The 15,581-nt window shown below is 43.5% G+C and overlaps 2 protein-coding genes across 6 annotated transcripts in view; one reads left to right on the top strand and one right to left on the bottom strand.

The window, feature by feature from the left end:
• Positions 1-2,303: 2,303 nt before the first annotated feature.
• Positions 2,304-4,911, top strand: OXGR1 (oxoglutarate receptor 1). Its single transcript, XM_083500715.1, has 2 exons — positions 2,304-2,338; positions 3,809-4,911. Exon 2 carries the CDS (start codon positions 3,817-3,819, stop codon positions 4,804-4,806), a length of 990 nt encoding a protein of 329 aa, XP_083356841.1. The 5' UTR covers positions 2,304-2,338; positions 3,809-3,816; the 3' UTR covers positions 4,807-4,911.
• Positions 4,912-11,380: 6,469 nt separating this feature from the next.
• Positions 11,381-15,581, bottom strand: part of LOC310706052 (uncharacterized protein) — a 39,823-nt gene continuing 35,622 nt past the window's right edge. For 4 of the 5 annotated variants that reach the window (XR_014525596.1, XR_014525597.1, XM_083501415.1 and 1 more), the window contains one exon: positions 11,381-11,676. Coding sequence is in view for 1 of the 5 variants with exons in the window: in XM_083501415.1 (XP_083357541.1) it covers positions 11,669-11,676 (8 nt within the window). In the remaining 4 variants the exon portion in view is untranslated. Of the gene's footprint in view, positions 11,677-13,920; positions 14,254-15,581 lie in introns of those variants that run through there. The other variant, XR_014525598.1, reaches the window with a different exon arrangement.

Consider the following 15,581-nt stretch of genomic DNA (forward strand, 5'->3'; position numbering starts at 1 on the left):
TCACTCAAAAATGGTGCCAAAAGCTTGAAAATGCTCCCCTGAAATATTTGGCAATGGAAACAGAAGGATTTTTATCACAGGACAAGAAATCAGCCCTCAAAAACTTAACCGGCAGAAAATATTTTTTTGAAAAAATCCCTAAGCTTGAAAATGCTCTCCTGAAAGGTTTGGCACTCGAAACAGAAGGCTTTTTATCACAGGACACGAAATCAGCCCTCAAAAACTTAACCGGCAGAAAATATTTTTTTGAAAAAATCCCTAAGCCCCGGGGTCACAATTTCAGCAAAAATCTGACTTTTGGCAATTCACTCAAAAATGGTGCCAAAAGCTTGAAAATGCTCTCCTGAAAGGTTTGGCACTCGAAACAGAAGGCTTTTTATCACAGGACAAGAAATCAGCCCTCAAAAACTTAACCGGCAGACAATATTTTTTTGAAAAAATCCCTAAGCCCCGGGGTCACAATTTCAGCAAAAATCTGACTTTTGGCAGTTCACTCAAAAATGGTGCCAAAAGCTTGAAAATGCTCCCCTGAAATATTTGGCGATGGAAATAGAAGCCTTTTTATCACAGGACAAGAAATCAGCCCTCAAAAACTTAACCGGCAGAAAATATTTTTTTGAAAAAATCCCTAAGCTTGAAAATGCTCTCCTGAAAGGTTTGGCACTCGAAACAGAAGGCTTTTTATCACAGGACAAGAAATCAGCCCTCAAAAACTTAACCAGCAGAAAATATTTTTTTGAAAAAATCCCTAAGCCCCGGGGTCACAATTTCAGCAAAAATCTGACTTTTGGCAGTTCAATCAAAAATGGCGCCAAAAGCTTGAAAATGCTCCCCTGAAATATTTGGCACTTGAAATAGAAGGCTTTTTATCACAGGACAAGAAATCAGCCCTCAAAAACTTAACCGGCAGACAATATTTTTTTGAAAAAATCCCTAAGCCCCGCGGTCACAATTTCAGCAAAAATCTGACTTTTGGCAATTCACTCAAAAATGGTGCCAACCGCTTGCAACTGCTCACCTGAAAGCTTTGGCGATGGAAACAGAAGGCTTTTTATCACAGGACAAGAAATCAGCCCTCAAAAACTTAACCGGCAGAAAATATTTTTTTGAAAAAATCCCTAAGCCCCGGGGTCACAATTTCAGCAAAAAATCTGACTTTTGGCAGTTCACTCAAAAATGGTGCCAAAAGCTTGAAAATGCTCCCCTGAAATATTTGACCCTTGAAATAGAAGGCTTTTTATCACAGGACAAGAAATCAGCCCTCAAAAACTTATCCGGAAGACAATATTTTTTTGAAAAAATCCCTAAGCCTCGGGGTCACAATTTCAGCAAAAATCTGACTTTTGGCAATTCACTCAAAAATGGTGCCAAAAGCTTGAAAATGCTCCCCTGAAATATTTGGCCCTTGAAATAGAAGGCTTTTTATCACAGGACAAGAAATTAGCCCTCAAAAACTTAACCGGCAGAAAATATTTTTTTGAAAAAATCCCTAAGCCCTGGGGTCACAATTTCAGCAAAAATCTGACTTTTGGCAATTCACTCAAAAATGGTGCCAAAAGCTTGAAAATGCTCTCCTGAAAGGTTTGGCACTCGAAACAGAAGGCTTTTTATCACAGGACAAGAAATCAGCCCTCAAAAACTTAACCGGCAGACAATATTTTTTTGAAAAAATCCCTAAGCCCCGGGGTCACAATTTCAGCAAAAATCTGACTTTTGGCAGTTCACTCAAAAATGGTGCCAAAAGCTTGAAAATGCTCCCGTGAAAGGTTTGGCACTCAAAACAGAAGGATTTTTATCACAGGACAAGAAATCAGCCCTCAAAAACTTATCCGGCAAAAATTCAGCAAAAATCTGGGCACTTGGAGCACTTGGAGGGTCTGCTCTTGAAGCCCACCAGCAGGTTGTGACGGCCACAGCCCTTTCCCACTGCTGCTCCTTAGCTTCTTAGTCCTCAGAGTCACAGCCCTCCGGAACTTAAAGGCTGCAAAAAGTGAGAAAGGTATCAGAGCAGAATGCCAAAGAGGGCAGGTCTAGTGGCTGATATATATATATATATATATATATATATATATATATATATATATATATATATATATATATATATATATATAAAGCCCTTAGCCACATACAAACAGAGCACTTTCATGAGCTATCAACTTACATGACTCTGGATTGGTATATTATAATTGCAGCTGGCAGCGAAAGCAGCAGAGGCACCTGGCTTTTGCGTTGCCACCCAGTGATATGATTAGACTGTATGGATTGCTCAGCCGCTGAGGCTTGTCACATTCTGCTCAAAACAAGGGAAGGGGAAAGGAAGCTTGTAATGAGTCCCCAGGTAACTGGTATTCCTCTGCTCTCTAACTTTAGATATTTATTGTGTGTAAATAGGATCTCTTTATAGTATTGGAGAGGTGGGATAATTCTGCAACTGGGGGAGGACAACTCTCTTTCTAAAGGTTTCATTTACAATGTGCTATTTATACTATAGGAGACGAGAAGATGGAAAGACCATTATAGTTTGGCTCAAAATAGCCCGGAAATATCAAATAGTTACCTCTAGATAAAGTAATTGTTAAATTATGGAAACCGGGAGAAACTGATGTAAAATGCTTTTTTAAATAAAGCATTACTACATATATATATATATATATATATATATATATATATATATATATATATCAGCGCAAATTGCCTTGATTCTACCTGGTTGGTGTCACATTGCAGATTTGACAACCAGATTTTAGGAACATAAAGGTCTATTATCCTTCTAATTGGCCCTTCAAACAATTCCCCTCTGCCTCTGGGTAAGTGATAAATCCTTGGAAGCAGTTGGACTGTTATGTTATGGAACATCTATAGCAGATTTGTGGCAATTTATCATCTCCACTCCCTAAATATGACCGAAAAAAGACATTGGGTGGGTGGAAGGAGCAAATTAACCACAAATGTTTCTATATTTGCTCTGAAGGTGAGTAGAATTTCAGTATTGACTGTTGGATATTTTGAGCTGAGGAATGACTTGAAAGTTGATTTCAGAATAAACTAATTTTGCAGCATGCTCTTAAGTATTTGCTCTGAAGTTCCATTTCATTTTAGAGGGACTTGTGTGTATTCCCACCCAAGCCCCCGTGACCCTTGGACAAAGGGTGATATAGATATTTAAATAAACAAACACATAAATAAGCTTGCTTGGTTGCTGAGGATTGTAGTCAAAAATACTTCAAAAGAGCTGATCAATGTGAGGCTCAATTTTGCTGTAATCTTTTATCATCACAAAGTACTTGTAGGATCCTGTTCCTGGCATAGCAGATGGGAAACTGAGACACAGAAAGAGGACGATTTCCTCATATCCTTCAGCTGCCCAGATTTACTGGGAACCAACCAGATTTTCTGCTGCCCATCCTTGGTAAATGACTGTCCCATGGTTTGGGGGTTTTTTTAGGGGAAGGTGCCTTTTGAAGCAAATGTATGCACACAGCCATTAAAAACCTACTTTCAGTTATTGATGCTCCAGTTCAGATTATTGTAATGTTTTATATGTGGGGCTGCCCATGCAGCTGTTTTCAGAAAACCCAGACATTTAGCAAAATTTTAAAAATATTTTTAAATTTTACCTCTGAGAAAGAGGATATGTCTGGGAAAGTCCGGACATTTGGCAACACTAACATTTACCTCAACTAAACATTAGATTGCTGTCTACCAGTCAAGCTGAGTTGGTATTTCTATGGCCCTATGGAGAGGATTTGAGCATAATTTATATTCACTCTATCATCTAAACCACTTCTTTTTCTTTCCCCCCTCAAAGAATTGAATATGACAACCGTGGGCACCGAACCTGGAGACATGGCTAATTTCTCCTCTTTACAGAGTCCATGGACTACCTTCGGAAACTGCACTGGCGAAGGCGCAATATTTCAGGACATCTATATCCCTCTAATTTATAGCGTTCTCTTTCTGGTGTGCTTTCCTGGGAACATTATTGTCATTTCCGTGTATGTCTTCAAAATGAGGCCCTGGAAAAGCAGCACTATCATTATGCTAAACTTGGCCATTACAGACCTGCTGTACGTGTCTTGCCTTCCATTCCTGATACAATACTACGCCAGTGGAGAAAACTGGATGTTTGGAGAATTCATGTGCAAGCTTGTCCGCTTCAACTTTTACTTCAATACGTACAGCAGCATCCTCTTCCTCACCTGCTACAGCCTCTTCCGTTTTATTGTCGTCGTCTATCCGATGAACTGCTTTTCCATTCAGAAACGGAGATGGGCCCTTGCCGCCTGTGCCGTAGTTTGGGTTGTTTCCCTGTTGCTGGCCAGCCCGATATTCCACGTGATTACGACGCAACAAAACGCCCACCGATGGATTTGCCAGGATCTTACTAACTCTGCAGACTTGTTCACGGTGAGGTGGTATAACTGGCTCCTAACGACATTTGCTTTCTTCTTGCCTTTGGTAACTGTCACTCTTTGCTACGCTGTGATTATCTACACCTTGGCCAGAGGGCCTCACACTGGCACTGCTTACAAGCAAAAGGCTCGCCTGTTGGCCATGGTCCTCCTGGCTGTCTTCTATGTCTGTTTCTTGCCATTTCACATCTTCAGAGGAGTTCGCATTGAGCTAACGATCCACCCTGCGAGCTGCCGCACAATGCGGAGAGTCCGGGATATTTTTACTGTGACCCAGTCCTTAGCATCACTGAACACCTTTGGCAACTTAATACTTTATGTTGCATTGGGTGATAACTTCCAGCAGGCCATTCTTTCTGTCTGCAAACTGATCATGAAGACAAATAAGAAATAGATAAGGAGGAAAAGCGATGTGACTTGCCCAGAACATGAAAGAATAGATTGCATTTGCTGTTGCCCTAAACCTGCGTAATTTCAGCAGAAGCATAAGACTTCTTCATGTGCAAAAGCTTCCATGTATTCCTGGAAATAAAATGTATGGATCCACTTTCCTTTGTTTCCCAGAACGTAAGGTGTGTATCGGTTGCTTTCGATTCATGGCATTCCTTTTGATCCTCTTCATATTGAAGGAGTTGTGTTAAACAGAGTTGTTTAGGAAGCGATCCTATAGCAAGTTATGCCAACCTTGAACAGGCTAGGATCCAGTGGATTTGGCTTAACTCCAGCATCCTCAACTTAGTCAGAGCTAAGTCAGTGTAAATCAGAGGGGACGTAGGCTAGATCCTAAGCCCATCCAGCTTCATCACATTATGCAGGAACCCAGCATAAATTAAACCAGTAAAACCGGTGGCATAACTCAAACACTATTTTAAAAGCTTGTTTTCCCCCTGACAGGCTTAGGCCAGCTGAAGCCATCAGTAAACCCAGTGCTGAGTGGAGTTTGCATCTGGTGTAACAACACCAGCTGAACTTACGCCAGTTTGGTTCACAACAGCTTCTTGTGCATAGGATTGCTCTCTTTGCCACTGAGCCCTGCTGGAATAAAATCAGTTCAGTTTTTGACACCACACATAACTTTACAGTGGATTCTTATGGCCACGTGCCACAAAGTAGTTATGGGTCTGTCCTCCCCCCACCACATAAACTCATCTGTGGTTTCTGGGTGCATGCTAAACAAGAACCTGGAACCCTCATGGTCGGTGGCATGGGCCCCTTGAGATCCCAGGGTGGAAGAAGAGGGAGCAATATTGTTTTCTCAGTTCCTAGAATGGCTTCCTGCAGCCTATTAACCCTCTCAGCTGGGCAAGACACAGCACACACACAGCAAACGTTTGAAATAAAGCTCAAGCACATGAGCCTCTTATTGTAGTTGAAGCAGCAGATAACATTTTAGAGAACATATGTATGCGTTTATATATGTATAAGGCACATTTGAGTATGATAGAATCAGGATTGTTGTGTTTGTGATACAGTTCATCAGAGGTACATGTTATTAGATAGTTCACTTCTCAAGCTTCTTTCAAGAAGGACATGCTGATAATTTCTATTTTAGGTCGATAACTGACCAATATCCCGGCCCCCATCAAAATTTGCATCAACCAATGCAGATATTCACAAAACTTCAGAACTCAAAGTTGCAGTTTCTTCTCGAGGAGACCTCACTATTACATGGGGTCTGACAATGTCAACACTGCCTTATGCTCAATCACTAGAACCCTATTCCCTGCCAGGCGCTTAGAACATTACAGCAAGGTTTTCTTTCTAAGTGTGCTGAAGCTCTAACGCAGGGGCCAGCAAAGTTTTTGTCGCTTCGGCCGGTTCATGGTCCCACAGACGCCGTGGTGGGCCACAGTGTGTGCACGTGCGTGTGTGCGCGCGCGCATGCATGTGCAAACACTATTTCTGGCGTGGAGGAGGTGTGTGCAGCTTCCCATTGGCCGCAGGAGCTAATGGGAAGCCGGCCAGCATCGTGGAATGAGGTCCCCGCTCTGCTCTGCGCTGGTTTAGCTTGTGGCCCATGGGCCTTAGGTTGCCGACCCCTGCTCTAACCTTTAGAGGGCCAGACCTGGAGTGGGTAAACCTGGGTTAAGATCTCCACTCACCCATGAAGGTCACTGGGTGACCGTGAATCAGTTACTGTCTCTCTGACTAATCTCACTGGGTTGTTGTAAGGGGGGAAATAGGAGCAGGGAGTCATGGATGCTACCCTGAGCTCCTTAAAGGAAAGACGGAGCTTAAATGTAATAAATCAGTGTTTCCCACAAATGGGTCTCCAGCTGTTTTTGGACTACAACTCCCAACATCCTTAGCTAGCAAGCCCAGTGGTCAGGGGGGTGGGAATTGTAGTCCAGAAACAGTTGGAGATCCAAGTTTGGGAAACTCTGTAATAAATAAATGAATGGAAAGTTCCCCTTTACTTACCCTGACTCAACTCCCTAAATCTTAATCTCATGGGCAGTGTCAGAATCTGGAGTGCCAGGAAGCCAGGGCTTTCTAAGCATTTAGTTTCTGATTAGAGGACTTCTTCCCATGTATCACCAATATTCCTCCTGCACACTGATTTTACTTTGCTTTGTCTTCTGATGCAGTTTCTGAAATTGTTTCTGGTTTTATGTCCATGTTGTATTTCATATTTATGGTTTTGTTTGATTAAAAAAAAGATCTGCAGACCTCCTGCAGGACTTGTTGTTAACGCGCGCTATAAAAACATTGTAAATAAAATAAATAAATTTTACCCAGATTGTGACTTGTACCAACCCTCTGCTGCCAAGCAACAGGTCTGAAGTCATAGGAACATATAAAGATCCCTGCTGAATCAGACCACTCTAGTTGTAGGGTTGGTTCCAGTTGGGAAGAGCAATCCAAATTATAGGAAGCCAGTGTAATTTACACCGGGGTAAATTATGCCCATCCAACCTGTCCCATTTCCAAACTCTGTTTGGGAGCAGGTCTACTTGTGACCCGGAAACTACAACTAATCCAGAATGCGGCAGCTGGACTGGTGACAGGGAGCGGCTGAGACCATATAACACCGGTCTTGAAAGACCTGCACTGGCTCCCAGTACGTTTCCAAGCACAATTCAAAGTGTTGGTGCTGACCTTTAAAGCTCTAAAGGGCCTCGGCCCAGTATACCTGAAGGAGCGTCTCCACCTGCATCGTTACACCTGGAGACTGAAGTCCAGTGCCGATGGCCTTCTGGCGGTTCCCTCGCTGCGAGAAGCCAAGTTACAGGGAACCAGGCAGAGGGCCTTCTCGGTAGTGGCACCCGCCCTGTGGAACGCCCTCCCACCAGATGTCAAAGAGAAAAATAACTACCAAACTCTTAGAAGACATCTGAATGCAGGCCTGTTTAGGGAAGCTTTTAATGTTTAATAGGTTATTGTATTTTAGTGTTTTGTTGGAAGCCACCCAGAGTGGCTGGGGAAACCCAGCCAGATGGGCAGGGTATAAATAAAATATTATTATTATTATTATTATTATTATTATTATTATTATTATTATTATTATTATTATTATTATCTGCCGGTTGAAATAGCCCAAGCCTGGAAGAAGGAAAACAAGCTTAAAATTGCACAACCCTTTTTGCCAGGGTAACTTCCACTGAGTTGCTAGCTCACGTGACTGAGCTGAACGAAGTTTGGAATAGGGGTAAGTCTCTCCCCACACCTTCACTCTCCTGCCCTGTGACACCCCCACCAGCCCAGAATGCCCTATTTTCATGACTCACTGCAGCTTCAGCTCAGGCAATGAGCTTTGGCTGAGCCAGGATGGGAGATTTACGTCTGTTCCAGACTCTACTCCTGCCGGCAGATCTTGGGTTTGGCTTGCCCCTTGGGCACAATGATCACAAAGTAAGGAATGGACATGAGGGCTTAACTAGATGTGCAACACCAAGAAAGAGAGCAGTGATCTGGATCAGGGACACACACAGAGGTGCTCCCTTGCCCACAGCCCTAGTTTAAAGGCCCCACTAAGGCTTTTTGAAAAACAAAAGCATTCCTCTCCCATGTAATGCCTAGTTATCTCCTGAAGTGCAAACGTTTGGCACTAAGAAAGTGCGTTGGTTTCCAGGGAGTGCATGAATCCACAAAGCCTTCGTTGCTTGTTATATTTCATTCGGAAGCCAACCACACGGACAGCGCAGATTCTTTTATTGGGCTGACAAAAACTTCCAAAGGCCTGCAAACCATCTCTGTACTATCTAAATCAACCAGGACCACAAATAAATATAGCAGGGTTTCTGATACACAATATTTGCAAAGGGTTAGTGTCAATCAGCACACAAAAGGGGGAAAAAGCCATGCAAATATCTGGCTGGTGCATATCACACCAATTCATTGGCACTGCAAAGCATTACAAACAGAGATCTGCACTGCAGAACTGAGCCCCCTGCTCTAATTGGTGACAGATTTGCATAAACAAAACCTAAGGAATAGCAGTCAGCATGACTTCATATACAAGAAGGATGGGGCGGGGAGGGGGGGACTCAAGGGCGCAGAGAGTCTGACCACATAGCTTTGTGTCAACTGTAATTTTCCATGAGTCTGAGGTGGCGGCCTGCCTCTGGAGTAATCGTAAGACTACAGGCAATTTCCAGTTAGCAGCAGCTGTCTTGGGGCCAACCAGGATATCTCAGTTGGTGGAGCATGAAACTCTTAATCTCATGGTCATGAGATTGAGACTCACGTTGGGCAAAAGATTCCTCCATTGCAGAGGGTTGGATGATGACCCTCGTGTTAGAGGCAAGAAATCAACTTCCTGTTTGAAGAAGAAGAGTTTGGATTGGATATCCCGCTTTATCACCACCCGAAGGAGTCTCAAAGCGGCTAACAATTTCCTTTGCCTTCCTCCCCCACAACAAACACTCTGTGAGGTGAGAGGGGCTGAGAGTCTTCAAAGAAGTGTGACTAGCCCAAGGTCACCCAGCAGCTGCATGTGGAGGAGCGAAGATGCGAACCTGGTTCACCAGATTACGAGTCTACCGCTCTTAACCACTATACCACACTGGCTCATAAATAGTTTATGGAAGTCTTGTCAGCTTTAAGAAGAACCTACAGTAGGCCTTTGAAGGGCTCCTAGCTGTCCCAGCATCCTATTCCTCACACTGGCCAGCCAGATGCCTATGGAAGCCCACCAGTGCAGCAATCCACACTTGCTCTTTGCCCTCTAGAAGAAGGCATTCAGTAGCCAGGCTACCTGGTGGTATGTTGCTATCATGGCTAGCCGTGGCTGATAACCTTAACCATCATGACTTTGTAAAACCCTTTCAGAGCCATCGTCATCGTCTCATGGGAGCCAATTACAGACTCTGCTAACCCAGAAATAGTACCTTGGGTTAAGAACTTTGCTCCAGGATGAGAACAGAAATCATGCTCTGGCGGTGCGGCAGCAGCAGGAGACCCCATTAGCTAAAGTGGTGCTTCAGGTTAAGAACAGTTTCAAGTTAAGAACGGACCTCTGGAATGAATTAAGTACTTAACCAGAGGTACCACTGTATTTGGTGTTAACTCTGGAAGTGTATACTACTTCTTCTTCTTCTTCTTCTTCTTCTTATTATTATTATTATTATTATTGCTGCACCTGAGGCAAACCACAAAATGCCCTCCCTGCCAATAAATAAGGGAAGGGAATGAAGATCTACATCAGGAGCAAGTGCGAAAATAAAATGAACTGATTCTTCTCAGTCGAACTGGGACTCATAGGCTGTCATGTGTTTGGGGAGGGGAGGTATCACTCAGAATCATGAAGGGTGGGTGCAGAGCCTTGGAGATCCCAGAAGGCAGAGATCACCATTTCCTCAGAAATAGCGTGCACGAATATGGCAAGTTCATTTTTTTAGAGTTTGGTGCTGTGGGTTAGGTTTGGGTTGCAAATCTCACATGATTCACCAGCTATTCTCTCCACCAATTTTACATTCTTAAATTGGCAGTGCTCTTTCAAGTGGTAGCTGTGGCTGCCCTACTTTGTTTAGGTATATCAAAACATTGGTTGACCACACCTGTTTAGCAGGGTCATGGTGTCCCATGGAAATGTATTTCATTTGACTATGTGGGTGAATGTTAAAACTGTAGACGAAAAATGGATAAGGTGTGCGTACACAAATGCTGTAATTTATGTAAAAATTTGGTTGTGTGATTTTCGTTGAAAATAAATGCCAAGTCAACATGACTGCATTGGGCAACTAGTTGAGAACTATTGCATCTGATGGCTGCCAAACGCTTTATTTGCAAAAGGTGAGATGGGGCGAAAAAGATTTCGGGCACAAACGTAAGAGAGACAGGACCAAACCTGTAGTTCTCCTGGAGGCCTCAGATTTTCACTACCTCCAAACAAAGTTCTGTAAAATGGGGAAGGTAAATACCTGCCTTCATATTCAGTGAAAGATTCATTCATTTAAAGTATTTTTTACCTTTCTCTTCAGTCAGAAAAGGCTCTTAGGGTGGCTTACAGCAGTCAATAATAGGTAAGTACCTGACCTCAGGTTCAGACCTCCAATTGTCCCTATTTTCCTATAGTCCCGATTTACAGAAGCTGTCCCAGTTTCTGATTTGATCTTGGAATGTTCTGCTTTTCCTTAGGACACCCCTAGTTTCACTGGAGAAATGTTAGAGCACATGGAGTTATGTGACCCCTGATCCAAGGAGATAAGTAACTATACAACCTTTAGAAGACACCTGAAGGCAGCCCTGGAAAGTTTTTTAAAATGTTTAGCAGATCTGGGACATACCTTCAGTCCAAGCATGGAGATGCTTGTCTTAAGTTGTTACTATATTGCATTGATTTAAAAAACCAGTACTGGAGGTAGTTTTGCTGCTGGAACCCACCAAAGCTCAGAGGGCCCTACCCACCAGCTGAAGACCAGTTGTATGGGCAGATTACATGTTCTGGGACGCACAAAAACAGAGGAGGTAGACATAAATACTCCTCTTCACACTTTCTGCTATGTCTTGTAGAGAACACACACACAGTGACATTTTTATTCAGGTGGCAAAAACAAAAACAGTCTACATGCAGGTGTCCTCATAGATCGTTGCTCACTCAGTATGTAAAAACTCATTTCAAGAAGGAAGGAGCAAGCAGTCAATGTATTGCAGAACTGAGCAAAAGGGTTATTTCATCTCATAGGCAACTGGGCCCAAATATTGTCTCTTGTCATGTTTTCTTTCCTCATCTCATCTATCAGCAGCAGAGCCAGAGATGACTCAATTCTGGGTGGAGATGTGCTTTGCTAAGCCAAGATGCAGGTGTCACCAAGTTATTCACCTATGCACAGATCACAAACCAGAGGTTGTCATTCAAACAAACATCTCTGTTTAAATAAAAAAGGGAGACTAACCTCCAGCCAAACCACAGTGGAGGGAAACACAATCAGAGCATCAGCCAAAGATTCTACTCAATCCGCTGTTTAAAGCCAGTGTTTGCTCATCATTGTTCATTTACTACTTCATATATTCCAAGGCGACTAGAAGAAGCGCAAACAAATTCCTATTCTCACCTCAACACCTTGCATTTGAAAGATTGTGGATCTTGACGGCAGTGGGAGAATTATAATTAGGGGTGGTTGGGGGAAGTTTGCATTTCAAGGTACTTCCTGAAACAATATGCGAACTGAAACACACCAGTCTTTCGGAGTTCATACATTTCTGAATTTTGCAATGCAGTTCTCCAATCAAGTAATGTGTGCAAATGTGGTTATACTGGGGTAAAGTAGGTGTAAAAATGCAGGTACCCGTGAAAATTACTTGCAAAAATACATTGTATTTTGGGAGACGGCTTTACTAAAAAGGATTTTTTTCATCAAAACTGCATAAACAATGTGTGCATTAGGAGAAAATTGCAGTAAAATGCTGGTGAATTTTCATGACAACTAAAGAAATACCGTATTTTCGCTCTATAACACGCACCCAACCATAACACGCACGTAGTTTTTAGAGGAGGAAAACAAGAAAAAAAAATATTCTAAACGAAACAGTGGATGTATGATTTTTGTGGTTCATGCTGTGGCCACAGACATGTGATTTGACGGTGAGTTTGGGGTAGCCCAATGCAAAAATCCTGAGGATCCATGTGGATCCATGCTTTGTAACCACGTTTTTGCACCACTGCGGCCCCAGGCAACAGTGGGTGCGTGATTTTTTTGGTGCAAACTGTAGCCATGGACATGCTATGTGATCTGATGGTGAATTTGGGGTGACCCAGTGCAAAAATCCTGAGGATCCATGTGGATCCGTGCTTTGTAACCATGTTTTAAGTGGCTTGCTTTAAAGGAGCCAACCAGACAGGAGCTGCTTACACTCGTGTAAGCGGCTCCTCTCCTCTCCCGCTTTGCTCCTTTAAAGCAATCAGGCTCTCTGTCCCTCCCCCCCCCCCACTCAGCGGCTCTTCTCCCGCTTTGCTGTTTCAAAGCGAGCCACGGAGGAGAGAAGGAAGGGAAACCATGGATCCTCTGCTCACGACTGCAGATCCCCCCACCATCCGTAGGCATTCACTCCATAACACGCACAGACATTTCCCCTTACTTTCTAGGAGGAAAAAAGTGAGTGTTATGGTGCAAAAAATATGGTATACAGTGCTGTGAAAATGTGCCAAACTGAATGTAAGAGAGCAATCTTACAGCAAGATCTTCTGGATGAGCAGATTAGAATCCAGCAGATCTTCAGCTGATTTGGGATGTTCCCAGCACAGCCAGGCTGCACCAGCCTAAGTCCTTCATCTTTAGCTCAGCAATAGATATTTTAGCTCAGCCAGAGATAAATATGTATCTCTCTCATTCTGGCTCATGCAGGAACCAGCCAAGTTTAGCATATTTTAAGATGGGGTAAATCCTGAATTCAGTACTGCTGAATTGAGTTTGGCTCTGGTGCAGGGCCGGCCCATTCATGAGGCAGACTGAAGCAGCTGCCTCAGGTGGTGGAATCCAGAAGTTCCTTTGTGGATGCCCCACCACCACTACCATAGAAGAGGCTGTGGTAGGTTTCAGATTTGGGTGAGATCTCACCCAAACCCTGGAGCCATAGCTGTGCGACCTTAGAAAACAAGGTTTAGGTAGCAGTGTACGTCCAGAACAGCACCTTCCTATTTTTGTCTCAGGTAATGAAACAGAGCAGGCCACGCCATTTCTGATGTAACTTTATGCCATCATAACTTACATCAGTTCCTTGTGTATAGAATTGCTCCCCTAGACTGGAAAAAATAAGAAGTTGAGAGAAACTGAAACTGACAGGTTTGCCCACCCCCAATTAGAAATAATGTTTGGGACCAACAGGTATCTTCACTTGAATGGGCAAAACAGGGAAATCAAATACTTGGAAAAGGAACAATAGCTTCCATTACAGCTCCACTGTCCACACCTCCAACAATTTTTCTAATTCTGGATTCCAATTTCCTATACATCTAAGGCTAGCCTTGGATATTAAATATTGTACATATAAAAGTAAGATGATAGAAAAGGCTACAACACCAATTTTCTGTATACAGAGAGTCTTTTGTACAGGGGCGGAACATTACTGTGTTTTTACTGTATATTCCTTTCGTATTCATGTGCTGTTTGCTGCTTTGGGGGCCTTTGGGCTAAAAAGAGAGAGATATAAATAAACCATAGCACAACATAACATTTAATTATGCAGTAGGAAGCGATATAGTCTAGGAGCTGCTTGACCATAACAGCTGCTGGTTTTTTTTACAGTTTTCAGGAACAACCTTATGTGCAATGCTTGGGTACGGGGAGTATGTAGGGCCTTAAATGAAACCCACAAGCCCCATTCTCAAATGCCCAGGGTCAGCTTCCACACACTGGAATCTTGGGTAGCTGCCCGAGCCTCAGCAGAGCCCATAACTGATATCTCCTCAGGCGCGCCTTCATCCCAAGCCCAGCACTCTGAGCGCCACTGGCTTCCCCGCTAGAACATTACTCTGGTGGAATTAAAAGTGCATCTAGATCCAAGTATTCTTCACTAACTGGAACTCTGGTATGGCTGTTGTGGGCTGCTGCTGCGACCGTCAGGTAAGCCCACCAGGGCACAAAGATGGAAGAACCCCATCCCCCTGGGAACCTTGCCCAAGGGAGGCTCAAATCTGGAACTGCCCCTGCTAATTCTGCTTAAAAGGTAAAGGTAAAGGGACCCCTGACCATTAGGTCCAGTCGTGACCGACTCTGGGGTTGCGGCGCTCATCTCGCTTTACTGGCCGAGGGAGCCGGCGTACAGCTTCCGGGTCATGTGGCCAGCATGACTAAGCCGCTTCTGGCGAACCAGAGCAACACACAGAAACACCGTTTACCTTCCCGCTGGAGCGGTACCTATTTATCTACTTGCACTTTGACGTGCTTTTGAACTGCTAGGTTGGCAGGAGCAGGGACCGAGCAATGGGAGCTCACCCCATCGCGGGGATTCGAACCACCGACTTTCTGATCTGCAAGTCCTAGGCTCTGTGGTTTAACCAACAGCGCCACCCGCGTCCCATTAATTCTGCTTAGCTTTAGCCAAATCACGCCCCCCCCCTGGGCCTTTTAAAAGAGTAGCTAAGGGATCTGTATCAAAGTGAAGGTGACTAGATCCCCTTTGTCCTTCACCCCATAATTCAAGCACTGGTGATGTGATCATATTGATGGGAAAGGAAGATGCAATTAGCAGAGGCATGCTGAATATTTATCTTCCTGCACTAATGTGTTTTCTTAGGTATGTCAAGTGATAGTCATTCTATTGTAACAGCCTCTGGCTAGATCAAATAATAAGTATTGTGCTGTAATAATAATTTTACTTTGAAATGACTCCTCTGCAGGAAAAATGATCTAGACGCAATGCCTTGTTTTGCTTTTTTTGTACATTGGTTTGCTGCCCTTAACCACATGAGGGAGCAGGAAAGCTTTGTATTACTTGAGAAGCCTGCAGAAGCATTCCTTCAGGAAGTGGTTTCTACCACAGAAGTCTTAGCTTCTTTTGCTATTTACTGTATTTTTAAAAAATCATGCTCATACCCAAAGGGTTTGAGGCAGCTTCAACTGCCTAAATTTCCATCTAGGTCACAACAGAGGGGCAGGCACCAGTTCAGAACTAATACTGGGCCTGACTCTGACCAAGGGAGATCAAGCTGGGTGTGGTTCCACATAACAATGGTATTATACAGCAAGACTCCATATCGCTCAACAGTCCCGTTTTGTGCCAGAGCAC

The sequence above is a fragment of the Podarcis liolepis genome, assembly GCF_965112155.1.
Source record: "Podarcis liolepis genome assembly, chromosome: 4".
Classification (NCBI taxonomy): domain Eukaryota; kingdom Metazoa; phylum Chordata; class Lepidosauria; order Squamata; family Lacertidae; genus Podarcis; species Podarcis liolepis.

Bases quoted from the DNA above. Each gene is read 5' to 3' on its own strand.
- OXGR1 (XM_083500715.1), top strand. From the start codon at position 3,817: ATGACAACCGTGGGCACCGAACCTGGAGACATGGCTAATTTCTCCTCT.